Source organism: Parasteatoda tepidariorum, chromosome 7 (genome assembly GCF_043381705.1).
Source record: "Parasteatoda tepidariorum isolate YZ-2023 chromosome 7, CAS_Ptep_4.0, whole genome shotgun sequence".
Classification (NCBI taxonomy): Eukaryota; Metazoa; Arthropoda; class Arachnida; order Araneae; family Theridiidae; genus Parasteatoda; species Parasteatoda tepidariorum.
The window spans coordinates 81,331,769-81,352,359 of NC_092210.1; the positions used below are offsets into that span (position 1 = coordinate 81,331,769).

Sequence of the window (20,591 nt, forward strand, 5' to 3'; positions counted from 1 at the left end):
ATATCGCGTTTAGATCATGCATTTTTAAAATCCAACATCAATCCCAGAAAATCTAAGTTATATTCACACGATTATAACACCAAACATCAACTTGTGTGATTTAGAAATTGCACATTGCAATTCGTATTTACACAAATGTAAACTGAAAAATCAACTCAATTTAAAAATTATAGCCGTGATTTGTATTCAAGGGTCTTTTAAATGCAACATCACAACTTGTATCCATGCGTCTTTAGAATTCTGTATCGCAATTCATATTAACACGGTTTTAAAATCAAACATCACAATTCCCATGCGCGCGATATCAGATGCTTCAGGCTTTTCCAGTTGCTATTAGAAATGGTTGTAAATAAATACATTTAAATTAAATCTTTCGTTTTTTGTGTTTATTCTTTACGAAAGATTTTTTTATTTTCTCGCTTATTGCTTTTGATGTGATCGTAATAATTTGGTTGAAAAAGAGTAAAGGTAAAAGGTCATTTATTAAAAATAAATTTCATTTATTTTAAAAACATAAATTTATTTTCATTCATTTCATACTACATTAAATCAATTAACATTTGTACTTTATTAAACATGTTCGATTTTCTTTAAAAAAATTTATTTTACAGGGTTGCCACTCAAATCTAGAAAAGAAATTCCCAGTGTCTTCCCTGTACATATTATAAACAATATATATTAAGAGGAAACAACAATTACTGTGCTTTTGTGTGAGCTATATTGGGCTAACTATATTTATTCTTAATTGCTGGAAAAACAGCTGAACATGCTTAAATAATGCTATAGTAAATTAAACAGTTTTGTATAGCTGAAATATCATGGTTAAATATCCCATAGATTACGCTTTGAGTGGTCACCATTAAAAAATGGTGACCACTCAAAGCGTAATAAGAAACAAAATTCCCTGCATTTTCCAGGTTTTCCCTGTGGAGTGGTGACCTTGTATTACCTTGCTACTATTTATCCTCAGGCCCCCACTTTGCGGCAATTTCGTTAAAAAAAAATTGGCGAGGGCTTAGCCAGTGTTTTATGGTACTATAAAAAAGCATATTGTTTTTTGTAAAAATATATTTAAATAAGAGTAAAACAATAGACATAAACACAGTCGATTTATTGCGCAAACAAGAAAACAAATAACATAATTTAGATACCCAATGGAATACACGAATCTACATAAAACTGAAATGATTACAGTCAACAGAACAGGGAACAATAAATACATTGTGTATAAATACATATATGTAAATTATGTACCATGGAAACATGTTATTTAAGTTCTAATGAGTTTGACATTGAACTCCACGGGGTCCACCATGGTCATCATCCTCTTCATATGCTTGTCGGTATCTTTGTTGTCTGGAAAACTCTGGAGCAATATCACACAATGGTACCTAAAATAAAACAGTTACTCTTTATCAAACAACTTATTAATGATGTACCACATAGCCATTAACCCGAATACTGGATGTTCAACTGCCAAATAACATTTTTGAAAAAGTTCAGTAATAAATATTTTTTATATGTAAACTAATTTAGTCATTATTGAAAAATAATCAATATTTTTGGCCTTATTAATGGTATGTTAAAAAAAATTCAACATCCTTGTTATGTTTTTTGCGTTATAGTACAGTATTTCGGTACCTCTGCAGATTTGGGAAATAGAATGTGAAACAGACACAGGAGTAGAATTAATTTGTTCAAAAATAATTTTTTATTTATTTCTGGATAAATATGGGAAGAAACCAAAAAATAGAAAAATTAATTAAATAAAAACACAGATCCCAAATGAACATCTCATATTACACAATAAACATAAATAAAAATTGAGAAATACTTTTTACTTTTGAATGGTGACAGTTAGAATAAATACTTTATTAAAACTTTTAAGTTTCTTTTTTTAATGTACATTAACATCTAAGAAGTAGATTTGGTAATTCTGTGATCATTTAATCGTAATATCAAATAATCAGTTGGTGTCATCAGCTCAAAAAATAATGGGAGGAGAGGAGAAAAAAATTCTCGAGAGAAAAAAAAAAAACTTAAAAGTTCACACCTTTTATTAGTCAAAAATCAAGAGAGTTTTGGCTTAATTCCGGAGGACCGAAGACTAACAGAAATTGAAATTTAACCATAAAATGTGGGTGAGTTGGCACATCTGAAATTCATTGCACTCAATCACTGTTTTAAAAACGTCATTCTTAGAATGCGTTGTATCATATCTTCAGAAAAACTTAAGCCTAAAAGAATCTCAATTTTCCAAGTGATTGTCGGCTCAGAGAAATAATTTTTTAATGTTATTTTGCACAAACCCAAAACAAAAGCATGAAATACCAGGTTTTGTGCAAGATTTGATAGGCAAAAAAAGTCCCTGACAATTTCGGACTTTGCGCTAAAATTATGTCTTTCCCTAACCTTTTTCTCAAATATCATTTTCCCAGCAGACTTTTAAATGAAAACTAGAAATTGCATAAATCTTATAATTGTGTAAAATTAAAACCCTAATCAAATACTAATTTTCCTTTTTATCAAAGATGGTATAGTGACACCATTGATTTTAGGTGTTATTTATTCATTATTTGAGCTGTTGGGCATATTCATTTTGTTTAACCTAGATTTACATTTTAGGAAAATTTTTGACACAAAGAAAATAACTTAATAAATACCTCTTCAGCTTCATCTGGAATGATGAATTCTGGTCTAGGAGGTAAAATATTTTCCAGCTGTGCACACGCTGTTTCATCAATATTAGACGGGAAGTTGACAAGAAAGTGTACAACCAATTTGCCCTTTTCAAAAGGATTTTTGTACTGAGGCATGCCTTCATTCAATACACATTTCAGACTTTGATGTTTGACTACTTCACCTGAAAGGAAAAAAAAAATACAAATATTATTCAAAACACTGAAAACAAATCATATGAATGCAAATGTCAGCTTAATTGGTTTTTATGTTTTTTATCAGCTGAACCCATAAGGATGATTTGAAAAATAAATAAAATTAACTCTTAAGAGTCGGAGAATAACTTGTGAGCTACAATATACCAAATTTTTTTTCTCTCCCTATTTGTAAGTTTTTTTCATCCCTTGGCAAAGCACAGAAATACAGTTTTTTAAAACTTTTTGTATTTCTCTAAAACTGCTGTATTCTGTAAAATTCTTTATTTCTTAACTCACAGAAATTATGAAACACTGCAGTAGTAACATTTCTGCATAGATCTGAGTACAAATCTATTCCTAGAATAGTGATTGTAATTTTAAAACTCAATAATAACATGCACTTAATTCAAATACATAGATGACACTGCTTTTACTTTGTCTATTTATATTGAAGAGCAATATTTTTTGTGTGTAAAGATTTACATTTCTTTCTTTAAATATAGATGAAAAAATACAAAATATTTTACAGTTGAAAGATCAGCAATAAATTATCCTATAAACAAGAGAGCAAAAATTTCAAACAACATTATTTAATAAAGCACATAATTCATGCTTAGTCAATGTGTGAGATAGAGGTAACGCCTGGGAGAATGAGCAACTAATTTTTGTTAGACAGAATTGTTTTACACTGTCAGCATGGAAACCAATACACATTGCATTTAAAAATGATCTTATTCAATTTTGTATTCAAAATGACCAAGATCCAGCTAAGCTATGTGGTTATCTAATAAAGCAGATGACCTTGTGAATCACAGAAAAATATTTTAAAACCAATAACACACATTAATAAATAGTAACTCAAACTTCTGATAAACCTTTTACAACTTTATTTCATTTCAATTATCATGATAATAGAATGCAAATTATACATTATTTTGAATACTGAGATCTATAAACTTAAAATTCCAATAGAAAAAGTCATATATACCAGTCTTCTACAATTTTGAAATCCTTTTACTGATTAAATTTGAAAACTAATGCATGCATGCAAATTGATGAATACCAAATATCTCCCTCAGAATTCTCACATAAATTTTGAAGATCTCAGAAAATTCTGCATTATTTTTAATTATTTATTATTATCTACCTTCATAAATCAAACAATAATTATTAAAACTATTAATATAATAAATTCATCGAGATTTGTGGAACTTTCAAGAGTTTATATTTTTACTTCCTATTAATTACCAAAAAGCTGGAGAATTCTTTCACAGAAAAAGAATACTAGAAGTATTTGCTTCAAATATTCCGAAATTGTAACTAGATTTATAATTATAACAGCTTTTTATTTCATACAAACTTCTCAGGTTTAAGGCATTAAAAAATAAATAAATATGAAACTTACCAGGGATGCAAGAAATGACCAATAACCTGTTATCTAAAGTCTTAATTGTTCGTTGGAAGCCACATAAAGCCTCTGTCAAAGAGAGCTCCATTTTTATAATAAGATCAGATCCATTTCTCTTGAACACTTCATGTTCTTTTTCATCAATTATTATAATTATATCGCCTGGTTCCATCCCAGGCTCTTGATCTCCTTCACCAGCAAAAGTAATTTTATGACCGTCTTCCATACCTTAAAAAAATTTCCCATTTCAATAAAAAAAAAACTTGATCATTGAAAAATTTAAACAATTTTGCAATCTCATAAAAATCATTAATGTAATATGAATCCATTGATCTAAAAAATAACTTAATAAGATGTCAAAAATATTTAAAGCAATGCCTAGCTTTCTAAAAAGTGCCGTCTACTTGTCCGTCATAGTTTTGTATTTCTTTAAAATTATGATCTGATACTTGTTTTATCAAGTATAATAAGTCTTTCAATCTAATACAAAAAAGAAGTATCTTCAGGAGTGGAAAGTGTCATAAAATATGAAGAACTGTAGGCCTCTCGGAGAGCAGAACAGTTCCAGAGATGATCACCATTGTCAAAATGTTCCTCGCACAAAATGTAGGTAGGAGAGTCAGCTAGTCCAATGTGGTGTAAATGTGACTGTAGAAAGTCCAGTCAGTAGCTTGATTGAAAAAAACCCTGTTAGTCATAATCATAGTAATATTGATATGTAAAATAAATATATTTTACTCATATTTCATAAGTTACATGCATCCAAATATAAAAATATAGATAATTTTTAACCAATATGGAGAGCTTTTTCCACAGTGGAAAAACTGACCTGGTTCCTTCCATCTCAAGTGGGAAAAAAAATAGATTTCTTCTAACACAAGAGAAACACAAGTTTCTTCCAAACAAAATGGGAAGAATAGAAGAAATTCTTTAAAAAATATATACATCAATCTACAGAAATTAACAGTGAAATCTCACTTTACGGACACTCCTACAAACCAGGCGCCTCTCATTACATCATTTTATTTCCCCTTGAATAAACCATCTATGTACCCTATCCACAAAGCAGAACACTTAATTCGAAAAAGGAAAGCATATCTCATATAAAAATAAATTATTTTAATACAGGTTATGCAGATTTTAACCTGTAACCTAATGTTTCTGCATTCGTAATGTTTTGTATTCATAATTAATATTCCTAATAACAAATATCCCAATAATATTGAACTTGGTCACTTGACTTGATCATGAACTATGGTATTTGATTTCAAGTTCAGCTTAGAATGTAGTCCAAAAATTATGACTAGAGAAATAATTTAATATAAGTAATTTATAAAAATTAAATACCAAAACCAAAATGAAATCCAACAATGTAGATTGAAAAAAAAAAAGTTTNTCATAAGTTGGAGAGTATGTGTTTTGTATTCATAATTAATATTCCTAATAACAAATATCCCAATAATTTTGAATTTGGCCACTTGATTTGATCATAAACTATGGTATTTGATTTCAAGATCAGCTTAGAATATAGTGCAAAAATTATGACTAGAGAAATAATTTAATATAAGTAATTTATAAAAATTAAATACCAAAACCAAAATGAAATCCAACAATGTAGATTGAAAAAAAAAAAGTTTAAATAAGAATGCATAACAGGATTTCAGAGGCTCTCTGAACACATCTTTCTGTGTATTACTGCTTTGTAAAATAAAAGAGTAAAACGCGTCCCAAAGACAATTCTATATTGAAAAATAATGTCTTTCATTTTAGCATTCAAATATGGAAGGGTAGTGTTTTAAAAAAGGAGAGAGGTTCAAATATTTATTTTTTAAAATAATTTTATGTTGTTAAATGTTTTCTTGTGAATTAAAATAAAGTACATTGAAATGAAAATTGATATTAATTTATTTCTATTTGTTAATTTCTTCTGTTAAAAGAAAAGACTATTGATACCCTACCTTACCTCCCTGTGGCAGAGTTTGTTCGGCCTTTTTGCGACAAACCTCTCTAGCACTAATATCTTTCTGCAAGATAATTTTACTAATAACAAATATATTTGTTACAAATTTAAAGTGACAAAAGTGTTGTGTTTACCAAAAAAAAAAAATTATAATAATAATCATCTATCTGAATAAAATAAATTTATATATTTTTCAAGGGGTCCCTTTTTGCGCATTTCGTAAATCATCATCAAATAAAAACTAATTAAAAATGGTAAAATCCCTTGCAGTAACTACCGAAAAAAAGAAAGACTGATGGTGAAATCACGCGAATCTGACTCTTTAAAAAAAAAGATTACTAAAATGCGTGTCTTCTTTGGAGATTCAGTTGTTGTAATAAACATTGTATAGAAAATGGGATGTTCTGAATGCACACAAAAATCAGGAAGAAAAAAAAGACAAAAATTTACAAATCAGAATAATATTTTTATCAGAAAAATCTGGAATAGAAGAGCAACTGCAAACCATGCATTGTATGAAATGATTTAAGAATTAAGTTTTGGATAAAAAAAAAAATTAATTATATGTTTTAATCTGAAGCATTCCAAACATAAATATATGACATAATGCATACCTTTGTCAATGTGAGCTTCAATAAGTTTTCTTTCTCGCACCACTTTTTTTCCATGACAGTTCTTGCACCGATCTTTAGGGTTTATATATTCTCCTTGACCTTGGCAGCTAGAGCAGACAGTTTGAATTCTTTGAACCATAGCAGGCCCCAACTGTTGAACATGTGTTTGCATTCCAGTACCATTACACTTAGTGCACTTCTCAAGTGCACCTTTTTTGCCACCACGTCCTAAAAACATTGAATAATTTTTGTAAATTATGTGTGACATTATTACAAAATGAGAAATGAAACATCAAATATATAGGGCCACACAGCACAGTTTTGGGTTTTTCTTTTTTTTGAGTAAATAATGGTCACTAAATTTTTAGCATTGAAAAAGGTTTTTACAAAACTAAATTATGCAAAGTCATCTTTAAATTATTGAGTTTTTTTTACATGAAATTCAAAAACAATGTAACAATGCAGCAAATAGGAGAAAAAAATTTGTCAGGCACTATAAAAATATTTTTAAAAAACAAAATTCGTGAAAATTGTGATTTTTTTAAAAATCTATAACAATGATAAATTTTTGAAAAAATAATGTTGATGCTGTTTTTAAATCGCAAATGGTCTAAGCTTTTTATACTTACATATATATTTTAATCACTATATTTAAAGTTAATATTAAAAGCCAACTTTATCCTCCAATCAACTGGGGTGATTCTTGGTAAGTTATAATTAAGGCCTTTTTATTTATTTATTTCTGTGCAAATAATATAAATATTACTTTAAATGTTATACCGTTAGATTATATTACTTTATATTTTAACTGTAACAAAAGGTGTATTTTTAATTTGTTTTAGTGTAAATAATATTTTAGCTGTACAAAATTCTGGAATTTAAACAATTTTCTTAACAAGTAAAAATTTAACAAAATGTGTAATCTTCTGTAATAACTGAATTTGAACCTAAACAATTTTTAAATTACTCTCGTATACTGTTTTATGTATGTATTTCAAAAAGTAATTCTCACTCATTATCAAAATAAGATAAAAATTTGCAGTCCATAAAAAAATAAATTAAAAGCATGTTAAAAGACAATCACTGTGCATACATTTTATTAGTGAACTAAAAAATAAATGATTATTGATAAACAACTTGAAAGGTTTTTTTCTGTAATTTAAACTGAAAATGAGAAAATTAACATCTAAAGATGTCCTTTTTTTTTCTTTCTTTTTTTGAAAAAAAAAAGGTATTTAAAAAAATAATTTTAAAATCACTTAAAAATTCATTAATATACCCCTGGAAAAAGAGAAACTTATAAAAATATAACCAGTTGAGAATTATCCAGATAAAAAAAATATTTGTTACAGTAATAAGAATTAAACCTATAAACACAGATAATTTTACCGGTGTGTAATTATTTAAACAATCAGTTATTATTTCAAAATGAAATATGAATAAAAAGGCAGTGTTTTTATGCGATATTGAATTATTTCTACAAAAAGGGTGCATTAAAAGGCAGACCATCCTTCAAAAAACGAATAGGGAGAAAATTTTGATACTAAAAAATAATAGGATACACGACTTTCTGCAATGCTACGCTTTTCCAACCTTTTTTAAAATTCAAGAATTTTGAAATTTGATTTAAAATCTGCAAATACATAAGAGAATATTTTTTAAAACTAAAAGCATTGAATATTATGGGACAGATAAAAATCATAAGCTTTTAAGTGAAATACAATGCTCTTTCTTATGAATATAGTACCCTATTCATTTTCTTGTATTCTGGCATTAAGCTTCATGGTAATCCATGGACGATTACGATAAGCCATGATTCACAGTGCAGAGGTTATAGAATGTAAAGACAAGAAAGTTGTGTTTGATTTGACAAATCCTTATAAAGTTTTTGTTTAAACTTTAAAGGGTTTAAAAGTGCAAAATTTAGGAGTGGTAAAATTTTTCTAGAACTGAGCCACACTATACCAAAATAATGCTCTTTTTTTTCTTTTTAAATTTTGTAATTAAAAAGCTATTTTTTGCCAAAACATATCAATAATAAAGTGAATAATAAAATGCATTAATAATAAATTTATAAACCTTAATTATTTTGACAACAGTATCTAATTTATTGCATATTTCAGGCACAATGAAACTTATATAGATATCGTGTAACATGAAATGAGTATAAAAGGATGTTATATAAACTTTTGTGTGAATATATATGTTTAATATTAAGCATTCATTAATTGTTTCATAGCAGAATGATGCTCTGGTTGTATTTTCAGGATCTCAAATTGTATTACAATACCACTTAAAATACAATACTAAAAATTCTAGTATGAACCCTGATTTTGAAAGTAGCATTTTTTTGCCAATAGCTTACTTTGCTACAGATTTTTAAACAGGAAATCATAACCAGATAACAAGTTATATCACTTCTTGACATTAGTTTAATCCCTTTTATAGACAACAGTTGCCAAATAAATAAATAAAAGGTCGCTAAATAGTATAAAAACTAACTATCAAGAGTGTATAAAAGTAAAAATATTGCTCTGAATATATTTACAGAGCAAATAATTAAATTCATTTATACATACAAAAGGTAAAAATTACAGTGATCAGGGGAACACTAAAATTTTTGACTTTCCATAGTTTTCAAAAACTTTCTATCATTTTATTTACATCAGAGACAAAAAATTTTTTTAAACTACAGGTCGGAAGCACTAGAAAATATTTTGTCAAGGTAAATTTTAAGTTATGTATTGCAGTGATAGTAAAAATGCAAGGTATGAGGGTAATTTTTCTACTTAAAAATTATTCAGTACACATTAAAGATTTTTTCCTTAGTCACAGGAGAATAAAAATAATTTTTAGAAGTAAATAAAAACATTAAATGCATATAATATATTGTTCATAAAAATATTTATAACAAATATTTTTATACATTATAATAACTTTTAAATTAAATGTGGAAGGAATATTATATTTACTGTAAACAAACTTACGTATGGGTACAAGATATAAAAGGAATGAATTGAAATATGTTTATTAATTGAAGTAGTATTATATATATAGAAAAATATTCAAAATATTTTGCTTTTATTATTAAATAAAAAATATATATATATTGTGCTGCAGGGTTTCCGCTACGGTAGCTTTTTTCGCAAAATGCGAAAAGACCCCTCAAAAATGCTAAAATTCAACAAAGCATTTTCGCATTTTTGCTAAAGGATTTTACTAAATTCCATTAAAAAAAAAGGCTTCCGCGAAAAACCATGACGCTAACATCCATGAAAAAAACTTGATCAAACAANAGTAAATAAAAACATTAAATGCATATTTAATATATTGTACATAAAAATATTTAAAACAAATATTTTTATACATTATAATAACTTTTTAATTAAATGTAATAAATGGAAGGAATATTATATTTACTGTAAACAAACTTACGTATGGGTACAAGATATTAAAGGAATGAATTGAAATATGTTTATTAATTGAAGTAGTATTATATATATAGGAAAATATTTTGCTTTTATTATTAATATTGTGCTGTAACCATTAAATAAATATCATCAGATTAACATGATGATGTGATTTGAGGTTTGACCTCATCTATTTACAGTTTTTATTTTTTAAAGTTTTGTAAGAAGTGTGAAGCTTTCCTGAATTAAATTCTAAAGTAGCAATTAACTTTCTCACCTTCACATTTATCACAAATCACATTTTTCTGCACTGCAAGTTTCCTAACTGCACCATTATACAATTCCTCTAAAGTCACTCCAAGTTGATGCACCACATTTGCACTTTTGTTTTCACGCTTGCGAGTACCACCACCAAAGAACATGTCGAAGATATCCATGGGAGATGACATGCCTCCTCCTCCAATACCACCCTCTTTGATAGCTTGTTCTCCCCCTTGATCATAAATTTTTCTCTTTTCAGGATTCGACAGCACTTCATATGCTTGAGATATTTGTTTAAACTAAAATGTAAAAGCAAATCATTGAACGGACAGTGAATAAGTATAATATGATAAGTTAGAAGGAAAATAACCTCTCTTAGTAGTTAGTTCCATGAATAAACCAAAGCATATAATCACAGACTTAAAAATTTTCTCTTTCGAGCTGTACAAATAATAGGCATTAGTGACTTTGAACTAGTCCAGTTAAATTATAAAAAATAAATTAATCCGAAAACCTTACACAAACTTTTTATTAGATTTTAATTTCATACCTAAATTTTTCCAACTAATAACGGGAGTTCAGCATCTGACATTGCTTAAACTCATTCTCACTTATTCAGGAAAAATAAGCCAATTACAGACCTCTTTAAGTATTTGTGTAATAATTAGAACATACTTTATCCAAAATATGATGTTGTGCAAAGAATAATCATTTAAGCATATTAAATTAAATAATGATTGAAAAGAATAAACTAGATTGCAATTAAGAATTGTTTTAATATTAGTTATTCCTTTTTGAAAAAGTATTTATTCCACTTTTTATTTGTTTTTAAGCAGTTTTATCTATGGTTTCTTTCTTCAACTGCGAAAGAAACTAACAATTCCCACATTCTTAGTTACTGAAATAAATTGGATGCACCTACCTTTTCACCTTCTGATGGATTTTTGTCAGGATGATATTTTAATGCAAGTTTACGGTAAGATTTCTTCAGTTCATCAATCGTGCAAGCCGGCTTGACATTAAGAATGTCATAATAAGTAGTCTCCTTAACCATAATTTATCTGGAAAAAAAATTATAAATAGGAATAATGCATGAAACAAAAAGATCTATATGTAAAAATAAAAAATATTTTTAAAATACCAAATATTTTAAATTCAAAAAAATTTTATGAGACAAGAAAATTTAAAAAAAATTTTATGGTTCAATTCAAACTAAAGGTATTTACATAAATAATAAAAACCAAAATAGGAAAAAGATTTTATAAGGAAACCAGCCAATCCTGGTTTTAAATTTAACCAACAAATCTAAGCCTCTTAATTTTACATTTTACTTTTTTTGCGAATTTTACTATATCTCTAGATCTATTTACATTTAGAACATAGGCATAACGTGAGGGGGAGTTTATTTTTTGAAAACCGTTAGTGTATTTTAAGTTTCATACATACATTTATGTATAAATGTACAGTCATATAAAAAATAAACATGCATAAATATAAAATTTAAAATAAAGGAACAGTTTTCTAAAAAACAAGAAGTGCACCCCCCCCCCTCATGCTACGTCTATGATTATGAGCACATAATCAGTGTAGTTAGGAGGAAGATGGTCTTGGAAAAGTAATAATAAGTGGAAACTTTCAATCAATCTTCCAACCATAATATCAAACTCTATTTTTCACATTTCGCCTACCTTCCAGAAATAGAGAGTTAAAATTAGTAATCAATAAAAACACACTTTAAAAGGAAAAAAAATTTCCCTTAAACCATAGATTGCATTTACAAAGGAAATATGAATCAGAGAAACATCTCTTCATTTAATCCCATTTGAGTCAAATATAATATCAAGGGTTGTTGAATTGTCAAAACCTGGCGAAATTTCATGCACAGGAACAAATATGGAAAATGTCATTGAAAAAAAGTCAAAATTTTATCGAAACCAAACAAATATATATTACAAAGTAAAGAAACTAAATAAATAAATAGAATAAAAAATAGGGTACAAATTTCGAGCCATTGTACCCTGCCAAGATATAAAATAAAATGTAGGTCCCACTTCTGAAATTATAGGACAAGTTTGCAAACTATTTTTTTATATAAAAAGAAAGGTGGGACAGTTTAAGAGTACAGCCTTTATCCCAAATGAACTGGGTTAAAATTTTTCAGTTATAAAAATTGTAGATAGATTTTAGCTGTTAACTTAGTAATTGTTTTTTGTATATTAATAAATATAACATTAAGGAATTAAAAAATATACGCTAATAACAAACACTGGATTTAAAAGAAAATGCATATTTTGATGCATGGGTAGAAGTTGGGTTGAATAGGATAAACATGAAAACATTTAATTTATACTTGAAATGCAAATTAACTAAAAAACATGGCACTTATGTAGCATTACAAATGTCTATCAAGTGATAAAAGTAACTAAAAATCTCACTAGGAATGAGTAATTAGAGTTGATTTTTCTAATTTATTCATTAAAATAGAAATTCAGCGGTGCTACACTATATCAATAAAATATAAAACTATTGTCATCTTGAAAAGCAGAGCTGGCAAAAAAACTTATTACATAATTGAAGCTACCACATAAAGTTAATAAAATTCCAAACATCTTAGTGGGGGCTTTTCAAAAATACAAAAACCATATTAAGAGTTGGATGGTGTAACTACCTTATCTTAATCAAGTGGATAAAATTTGTATCTTCAGAAACTATAAAATTGAAGCGACAAATATTAAAATTTAACATCAGAGGACGATTTGGCTACTATATAGTTAAAATTCATATTATTTATTAAATGATTTAAAAATAAATAAAATAGAAAGGAATAAAATATTTAACGTTCACTAACAAACATTTATCTAACTTATAAAATCAAAAAACATTATACGATTTATATACGAGAGTATTTTTCACACAAACATCGATCGTACCTTAATAAATTTTTCGAGTAGAAATAAATATGAATAAAACTTGGTAAAACTCTTGATAACAAAAAGCTGATCAGTATGCTTGTATTTAAGGAACAGATTATCAAATTTTACAAAGAAAGTTCTCGACACTACTTCTCATAACAAATCTGATCACAGAAAAAAGAAAGTTTCTACATGCGTGCGCAACAATATGAGTTTGCAAAATATTCCTAAAACTTACTCGAAAATTCAAACGAATTAACAACCGTAATTCATACGATGACCAGAAGATATATCAGATAAATAATGAACTGATTAAACTGAAAAAGTTGGTGCAGCTCATTCACTAAAATTTGGAAAACAGCAAACATGATTTGAAAGTGGAGTTTTAAAGTATATGTTTAATCAGGAATAAAAATTATATATTCTGCTTTGGATTGATTAGGTATAAAAATAGAAGAAAAGAATCTCCGAATAAAAATTTTTTTATTCAAATTTTATCAGGATGAAATTGCGTGTAAAAGGAGTTTGGAGATGCGAGTGAGAACCTGATTGGCAACTCCTGAAAAATTCTCCAATCAAATTCCCGTTCGCCACCTCTAAATTGCAAATCTTTTTTACAGTGAAAATGAAGCTCTACGGAAAGTGACTCTCTTTCTTTTAATGCATTTACTTGAGAAGAAGTGAAGTGATAAATGCGATTTGCGACATTTTCTCTCTGTTTATGAGGTGAAGCAGTAAATATTTTAAAAATTTTGCAATTAATTACTATTTTTTATTTTATTTTTTGATCATCACTTTCTGCAGATACATTATAATTGGTGAAAGGTAACAGATTCATTTATTAAATAAATGGCCGAAGCAGTAGCTGAAGAATATCGATCATCCTTAGCAGATCTGAATTTCAACAGTAAACCTCATATAAATATGTTAACTATGCTTGCAGAGGACAATGTTCAATATGCTTCGTTGATTGTAGATACTATTGTCAATCATATAAAATCGGTATGTTTTTTTACAATGTATGTTTTTTTTCCATTTGTTTTTTACCATGTTCTTGACGATATTCGTTACAATATTGCTCTTACATATCTATTAATAAACCAAAGCATTTCCCGATTTTGTGATTTTTAACATGCTTAAAAAAATATTTCTTTTATGAGAAAGACTAAACCTAGCATTAATAAATATCCCCCTCCAAGCTTCTATCACAAGCACAAGATAAGTACTGTTACGACTTCTAACATGAAAAAAAAAAAAAAAAAAAAAAAAAAAAAAAAAAANAAAAAAAAAAAAACGTGCAATTTCTGTTATTACTCACTAAAAAATTAATATTTGAAAACTCAACAAAAGTAATCTTGTTAACCACAAATTTATAGATTCTAATATTTGTTTGCAGTATGTGCATACTAAATAACACATCTATGTTATCATAGCTCATATTCTGTGAAATAATTACAACATGGTGTATATGTAATCTATAAATGATAATATGATGGATAAAGGTGCATTTTGCATAGCTGGACGTAAGTGATTTGTCGTGGCTGAATTGTCAGGGCAATAAATTGATTTTAAATTACCTAGTACATTTGTACTAGCATAGTACATGCATATAGAGGTTTTCCCAGGGGTTACTGCAAGTTTATGCCCATAGTTGGTCTGCTGCAGATAACAGAAATCTTCCGATCGATGAGGAAATCTTCCGAAGAGGTTTGTTGTTGATTGTTCTCAGTTTTAGGTACTGGCCATTTTATTTAAATCATTTGTACTTAAACATTACCAGAAAAAATAGATGCTTAATGTTGCCAAAAGAAACTTAGATTGGGCAGTTAACTCAAAAGTGACGAAAAATATTTTCAGCACTAATTGAATTCAGAACTGAAAAAGGCTGACTTGAAATTTTTTCTTGTAAGTTTTAGTTAATGAATTAAGAAGTTAAAAATATAAGTTTGTTATTTAATAACATTGTGCAATTAAATAACATTCATCTAATTCAACGGAATCATTCTTAAAGTTATTGCATGCAATTGAGTGCAGGGGCCTGTGCAGGTGGAATTTACTACCGTTTAGCGGTACCTTCACAAATTTAACTTTAGGAAAACCGGTAGTTTCACAAAATACTTTTTCTTAACATTTTATTTCTGTTGATTTTTTAATATAATTTTTAATTTTTTCACAAATTATATCTAAATTTTCACATAATAGGTACCTTTTAGAAAAACCTAGACAGATCCCTGGAGTGTAATATATCATCACTTTAGTCTGGTCCATATTTTATTAAAAAAGTAACTATTATAAAATTATGCATTAGAAGTTGTAGTTTGAGAATGGGCTTCACCAAACTTTTGCAAAAACTGAAAGTGATATCTCTAATCATCCTCATTCTTTATAGATTGCCTTTTTTAGATGCTTAGATTTTTCGTTTCAAGTTTGTTTTCAATTAAAATAATAAAAATATGTCTTAAATAAAGACAGACTGAAGTTTTATTTTAATTTTTTTTAATTAAAAATTACTTAAAATTTATTGGTTTAAAAATAATAATAAAACTGTAACGAAATATTTTACATACATGCATTAAAAATTGAAAGTAAGAAAGAAAAAAAAAAGTAAAAAACTAACCAATGAAATGTTCACTTTAGTAAAACATGTTTTAAATTATTTGTTGAAAAAAAGACGTAACGTGCTTTTGAAACATCGTTAGACAAAATAGTAAAGTTTTATTAACTAATGTTCAATATCTATAATTAATAAATGTAAAAATAAATTAATTTTTTTTCATTTATTCATTATTACTATTGTTTTTGCTTTTTTTTTAATAAAATGGGCTGGAGATTTATTTGTTTAAAAATGATGCTGACTATCTAACAAATTATGAAGCAAACAAGTAGTGAAAAAACTTTTAAGTACTATTGTTAAATTATTCAAAAGAGTAAAATGTTTCTTTACTTTTTATTTAATCAAAAAAAATTGTTTTAACTAAAAGCCAAATTTTAAAAAAAAAAAAAAAAAAAAAAAAACGCAAAATTTTTTTTGATTTTTTATAATTAAAAATGACTGAGGATTTATTGATTTAAAAATAATAAATTTATTGTATTTGCGTGCATTAACTTTTTATAACAAGTTAAATACGAAATACCCCGATTGAATCATATAGCTTAAAATGAAAAGTAATAATTTAAAAAAATCAATAAAGAATCTTTTTTTTTATTCATATTTTCTTTTCACCAGTAGATTGAGTTTGGAACGAAAATTTAAGATAACAGCAATTGCTTAGCGATCACAAAGTAACAGTAGGTCTACTAAAAGTAATTGACAAGAATCCACAGCTCTTTCTAAGCAGGGTAAGCAAGGCACAGCACCCTGCTGCCTTTTTAGTCAAAAGAATCCACCCTGTTGCCCCTGAAGTAAATTAGTGTCGTGATGTAATAGACTCCATATTCTTTTTGCCCTTTCTTACCCAACCCTTCTTTATTTTTCCCTCAAACTCTACAATAGATTTCTTAGACTTTTGTTATTTTCAACTCTTTTTATTTAGTTTGTCAATGCTGTCAATACATAGATTTATATGTGAAAGGAAAAATAGCAATCACACCCCCTTGTTGCACAGTTACTTCCACTATCATTAAATCATAATTATTATTAATCATTTTAATTATTAAATCATAACTACAGACACTTAAAGACACTTTAGACTTACATTTATTATTTTATTAATATATGCATGCATTTCAAATAAATTACTAAGCTAATTAGCTCATTAACTCGATATATATGTTAATTTATTAATAAGAATTAGTAATTAATATGATTGCTTTGCTACTTTTAAAAAAGTAAAAAAATATTTCTTTTACTAATTGACAATGTTTTTTAATGGAACCTGTAAAGCCCATAGAAAGAAATTAATACCTTTTTAGAATAATAATGCCCCTTTTTTAAACTTTTGCACCCTGCCTAGAATGAGCTCTGAGAATCGTTAAATCCCGACGGACAAAAAAAAAGTGGTGAAATCATGCACCACGAGACGATCGATAAATAGCAAATCTCACTGAAAATAATGTTCGAGAAACGTTGAATCTCAACAGAATAGCACGGCAATCGCAAGGTATACAATAACGTAAGTCCCGCTGAAAATAATCTTGAAGAAACATAAAATCCCAAAGACAAAAATCTCGGATAAAGATACTATGCATAGCATTCTATATTTCTGATTCAATTCGCTCTTCATCATTCAACATCTCCACAGCTAGATGAAATCAAAATCATCTTCGTCAGCGCGGTAACAGTGTTAGAGTATGCAAAGATCCTCGCATGTTATATCGTTAAACCGCGAACTTTGTCTTGTACCTGCGGCTTAAACCAGATTTCTGATGCATCGCCTAAAACAAAGGTCATTATATCGGCCTGCCGCTATGTGTGCTAAATCGATATTTCGCCATACATTCATTTATCGCCCAGTCCTATCTATTTGGCACCTTCGCGATTGTAGTTAGCGCAACCGATCAACGTCACAGTACGGAAATTTTTCCTTTTACCTTGGTTTGATGTTATGATGACATTTCTTATTTAACAGTGTTTTATAATTAAAATTAGTATGCTATATCTTAACTTAGTAATAAATGAAATGTGATTATGATATTTTAATAGTTCTTTATATAATTATGAAGAAAGGTTTTACTTTACTAATTTATGTGAAGTATTAAAGGACTGTAGTTCTTTTAATTTCTTAAGAAATTCATTCAATTTATTTTTCTTTAATTAATGCTGTTATTTAAATTATATTGTAATTACAAACTGATAAACAAATTTTTTTAATATCTGATATTTATTTTTAAAAAGAGTTTCTTTGTGGAAAAAACTTGTGATAGCTGTTTTTACTGATCTTTTTTTTATTATTATTATCCATGGAGTATATTTTCAATTAACAACATTTTTGTTCATATTCTTTATAAGCTTTCTTATTAAAGCTAAAAATATATCTCTGTTTGCCATAATAAAGTAATTATTGTCTTATTGTTTCGTGCCATCTTATTACACACAAAATCAAAATGATATATTTATTTTAATAAGCAAAGAAATTTCTGGTGTGTTTGTGTAAAATTTATAAAAGTTGTACAGTAGAGAACCGANCTTTTTGACGTCAAAAACCCGACCCTGCTTAAAATTTATTGGTTTAAAAATAATAATAAAACTGTAACAAAATATTTTACATACATGCATTAAAAATTGAAAGTAAGAAAAAAACAAAAGTAAAAAACTGACCAATGAAATGTTCACTTTAGTAAAAAAAATTTTAAATTATTTGTTGAAAAAAAGCATTACATGCTTTTGAAACATCGTTAGACAAAATAGTAAAGTTGTATTAACTAATGTTCAATATCTATACTTAATAAATGTGAAAATAAATGAAAATTTTTTATTTATTTATTATTATTTTCTTTTTTTTTTTTTNTTTTTTTTTTTTTTTTTTTTTTTTTTTTTTTTTTTTTTTTTTTTTTCAAATAAAATGGACTGGAGATTTATTTGTTTAAAAATGATGCTGAGTATCTAAGAAATTATGAAGAAAACAAGTAGTGAAAAAACTTTAAGTACTATTGTTAAATTATTCAAAAGAATAAAATGTTTTTTAACTTTTTATTTAATCAAAATAAAATTGTTTAAAAAAAAAAAAAACACATGCAAAATTTGTTTTAATTTTTTACAATTAAAAATGACTGAGGATTTATTGGTTTAAAAATAAAAAAAATTATTACATTTATGTGCATTAAATAAATTTTTAAAAAAAAACTAACTTTTTGTAACAAGTTAAATACGAAATACCCCAACTGAATCATATAGCTTAAAAAGAAAAGTAATAATTTATAAATCAATAAAGAATCTTTTTTTTAATTCATAATTTCTTTTCACCAGTAGATTGAGTTCAAAACGAAAATTTAAGATAACAGCAATTGCTTAGCGATCACAAAGTAACAGTAGGTCTACTGAAAGTAATTGACAAGAATCCACAGCTCTTTCTAGGCAGGTTAAACAAGGCACAGCACCCTGCTGCCCTTTTAGTCAAAAGAATCCACCCTGTTGCCCCTGAAGTACATTAGTGTCCTGATGTAATAGACTCCATACCCTTTTTGCCCTTTCTTTCCTCCAATAGACTCCATACCCTTTTTGCCCTTCCTTTTTATTTTTCTCCCAAACTCTACAATGGATTTCTTAATATTTTGTTATTTTCAACTCTTTTCATTTAGTATTGCTTGCAACTTGCTGTTTTTACTGATCTTTTTTTATTATTATCCATGGAGTATATTTTTAATTAACAACATTATTGTTCATATTCTTTATGAACTTTCGTATTAAAGCTAAAAATGTATCTCTGTTTGCCATAATAAAGTAATTATTGTCTTATTGTTTCGCGCCATCTTATTACACACAAAATCAAAATGATATATTTATTTTAATAAGCAAAGAAATTTCTGGTGTGTTTGTGTAAAATTTATAAAAGTTGTATTAGTATTCAGAGTTGAAGATAATTCAAAATTTCTATTTAGCTATTACTAGTTATTATTAGCCAGCAGCTCATTCTTATTCAGATGTTCAGTTTGAAAAAAAAAATCTGTCTGAGCTGTCCAGATGCATACTTTTTTTTAACACAAGCACTGAACCCCACTATGCTTTTGGTCAAGCACATAAGCATGTCTTATGGTTACGATCATCTGCTTAAGCGTATCTATAAACTACCCTATGCAAATAAAAAAAAAAAATTCTTCTGCTCTCGATGAAGATAATATTTATATTACTAAATCCATCTTTTACTCAACAGGTACCTCCAGATTTAAAACTTCCTAGCCTCTATTTAGTGGATTCAATTATGAAGAATATTGGTGGAAAATATATTGCTCAATTTAGCAAACATATGATAGAACTTTTCAGCTCAGTTTTTGAAAAGGTTTGATGAGTATACTTTTCTTAAAATTATTTTTCATAATGAAAGTGTATGATAAGTGAATGAATGCTATTTTGTGTGGGAAATTTTGCCTCTTTTAAATTTAGAATATTTTTGAAGTTTTGTTTTTATTCATATTTAATATCAATTAATATTATTATGTTACTATTATATACTTTTTCACTTTAAATTATATTTTAATTACATTTATTACATAG

At 27.1% G+C, this 20,591-nt stretch overlaps 2 protein-coding genes across 4 annotated transcripts in view; one reads left to right on the top strand and one right to left on the bottom strand.

Moving 5' to 3' along the window:
- Window positions 1-1,096: 1,096 nt before the first annotated feature.
- On the bottom strand, window positions 1,097-13,987 carry LOC107454991 (DnaJ heat shock protein family (Hsp40) member A4-like). Of its 2 annotated transcripts, none has more exons than XM_043053892.2 (7): window positions 13,680-13,987; window positions 11,452-11,590; window positions 10,546-10,828; window positions 6,859-7,086; window positions 4,282-4,512; window positions 2,664-2,863; window positions 1,097-1,391 (listed from the first exon to the last, which is right to left on the bottom strand). In XM_043053892.2, the coding sequence occupies exons 2-7, from the start codon at window positions 11,581-11,583 to the stop codon at window positions 1,278-1,280; spliced, it is 1,188 nt and encodes a 395-aa protein (XP_042909826.1). In that variant the 5' UTR covers window positions 11,584-11,590; window positions 13,680-13,987; the 3' UTR covers window positions 1,097-1,277. The 2 variants fall into 2 exon arrangements, with proteins under 2 accessions (XP_042909826.1, XP_042909825.1); XM_043053891.2 differs by having other exon boundaries at window positions 13,460-13,951.
- Window positions 13,988-14,113: 126 nt separating this feature from the next.
- The window catches only part of LOC107454988 (polyadenylation and cleavage factor homolog 11), a 60,596-nt gene continuing 54,118 nt past the window's right edge, over window positions 14,114-20,591 (top strand). For both annotated transcript variants that reach the window (XM_043053889.2, XM_043053890.2), the window contains exons 1-2: window positions 14,114-14,443; window positions 20,251-20,376. In XM_043053889.2, the coding sequence (XP_042909823.1) occupies window positions 14,291-14,443; window positions 20,251-20,376 (279 nt within the window). In that variant the 5' untranslated portion in view covers window positions 14,114-14,290. The remainder of the gene's footprint in view (window positions 14,444-20,250; window positions 20,377-20,591) is intronic.

Bases quoted from the DNA above. Each gene is read 5' to 3' on its own strand.
- LOC107454991 (XM_043053892.2), bottom strand. From the start codon at position 11,583: ATGGTTAAGGAGACTACTTATTATGACATTCTTAATGTCAAGCCGGCT. The intron at 4,513-6,858 runs GTATGCATTATG...AATTTTTTTAAG, and splicing joins TGAAGCTCACATTGACAAAG to GTATGGAAGACGGTCATAAA. The intron at 2,864-4,281 runs GTAAGTTTCATA...TTTTCCTTTCAG, and splicing joins GGTCATTTCTTGCATCCCTG to GTGAAGTAGTCAAACATCAA.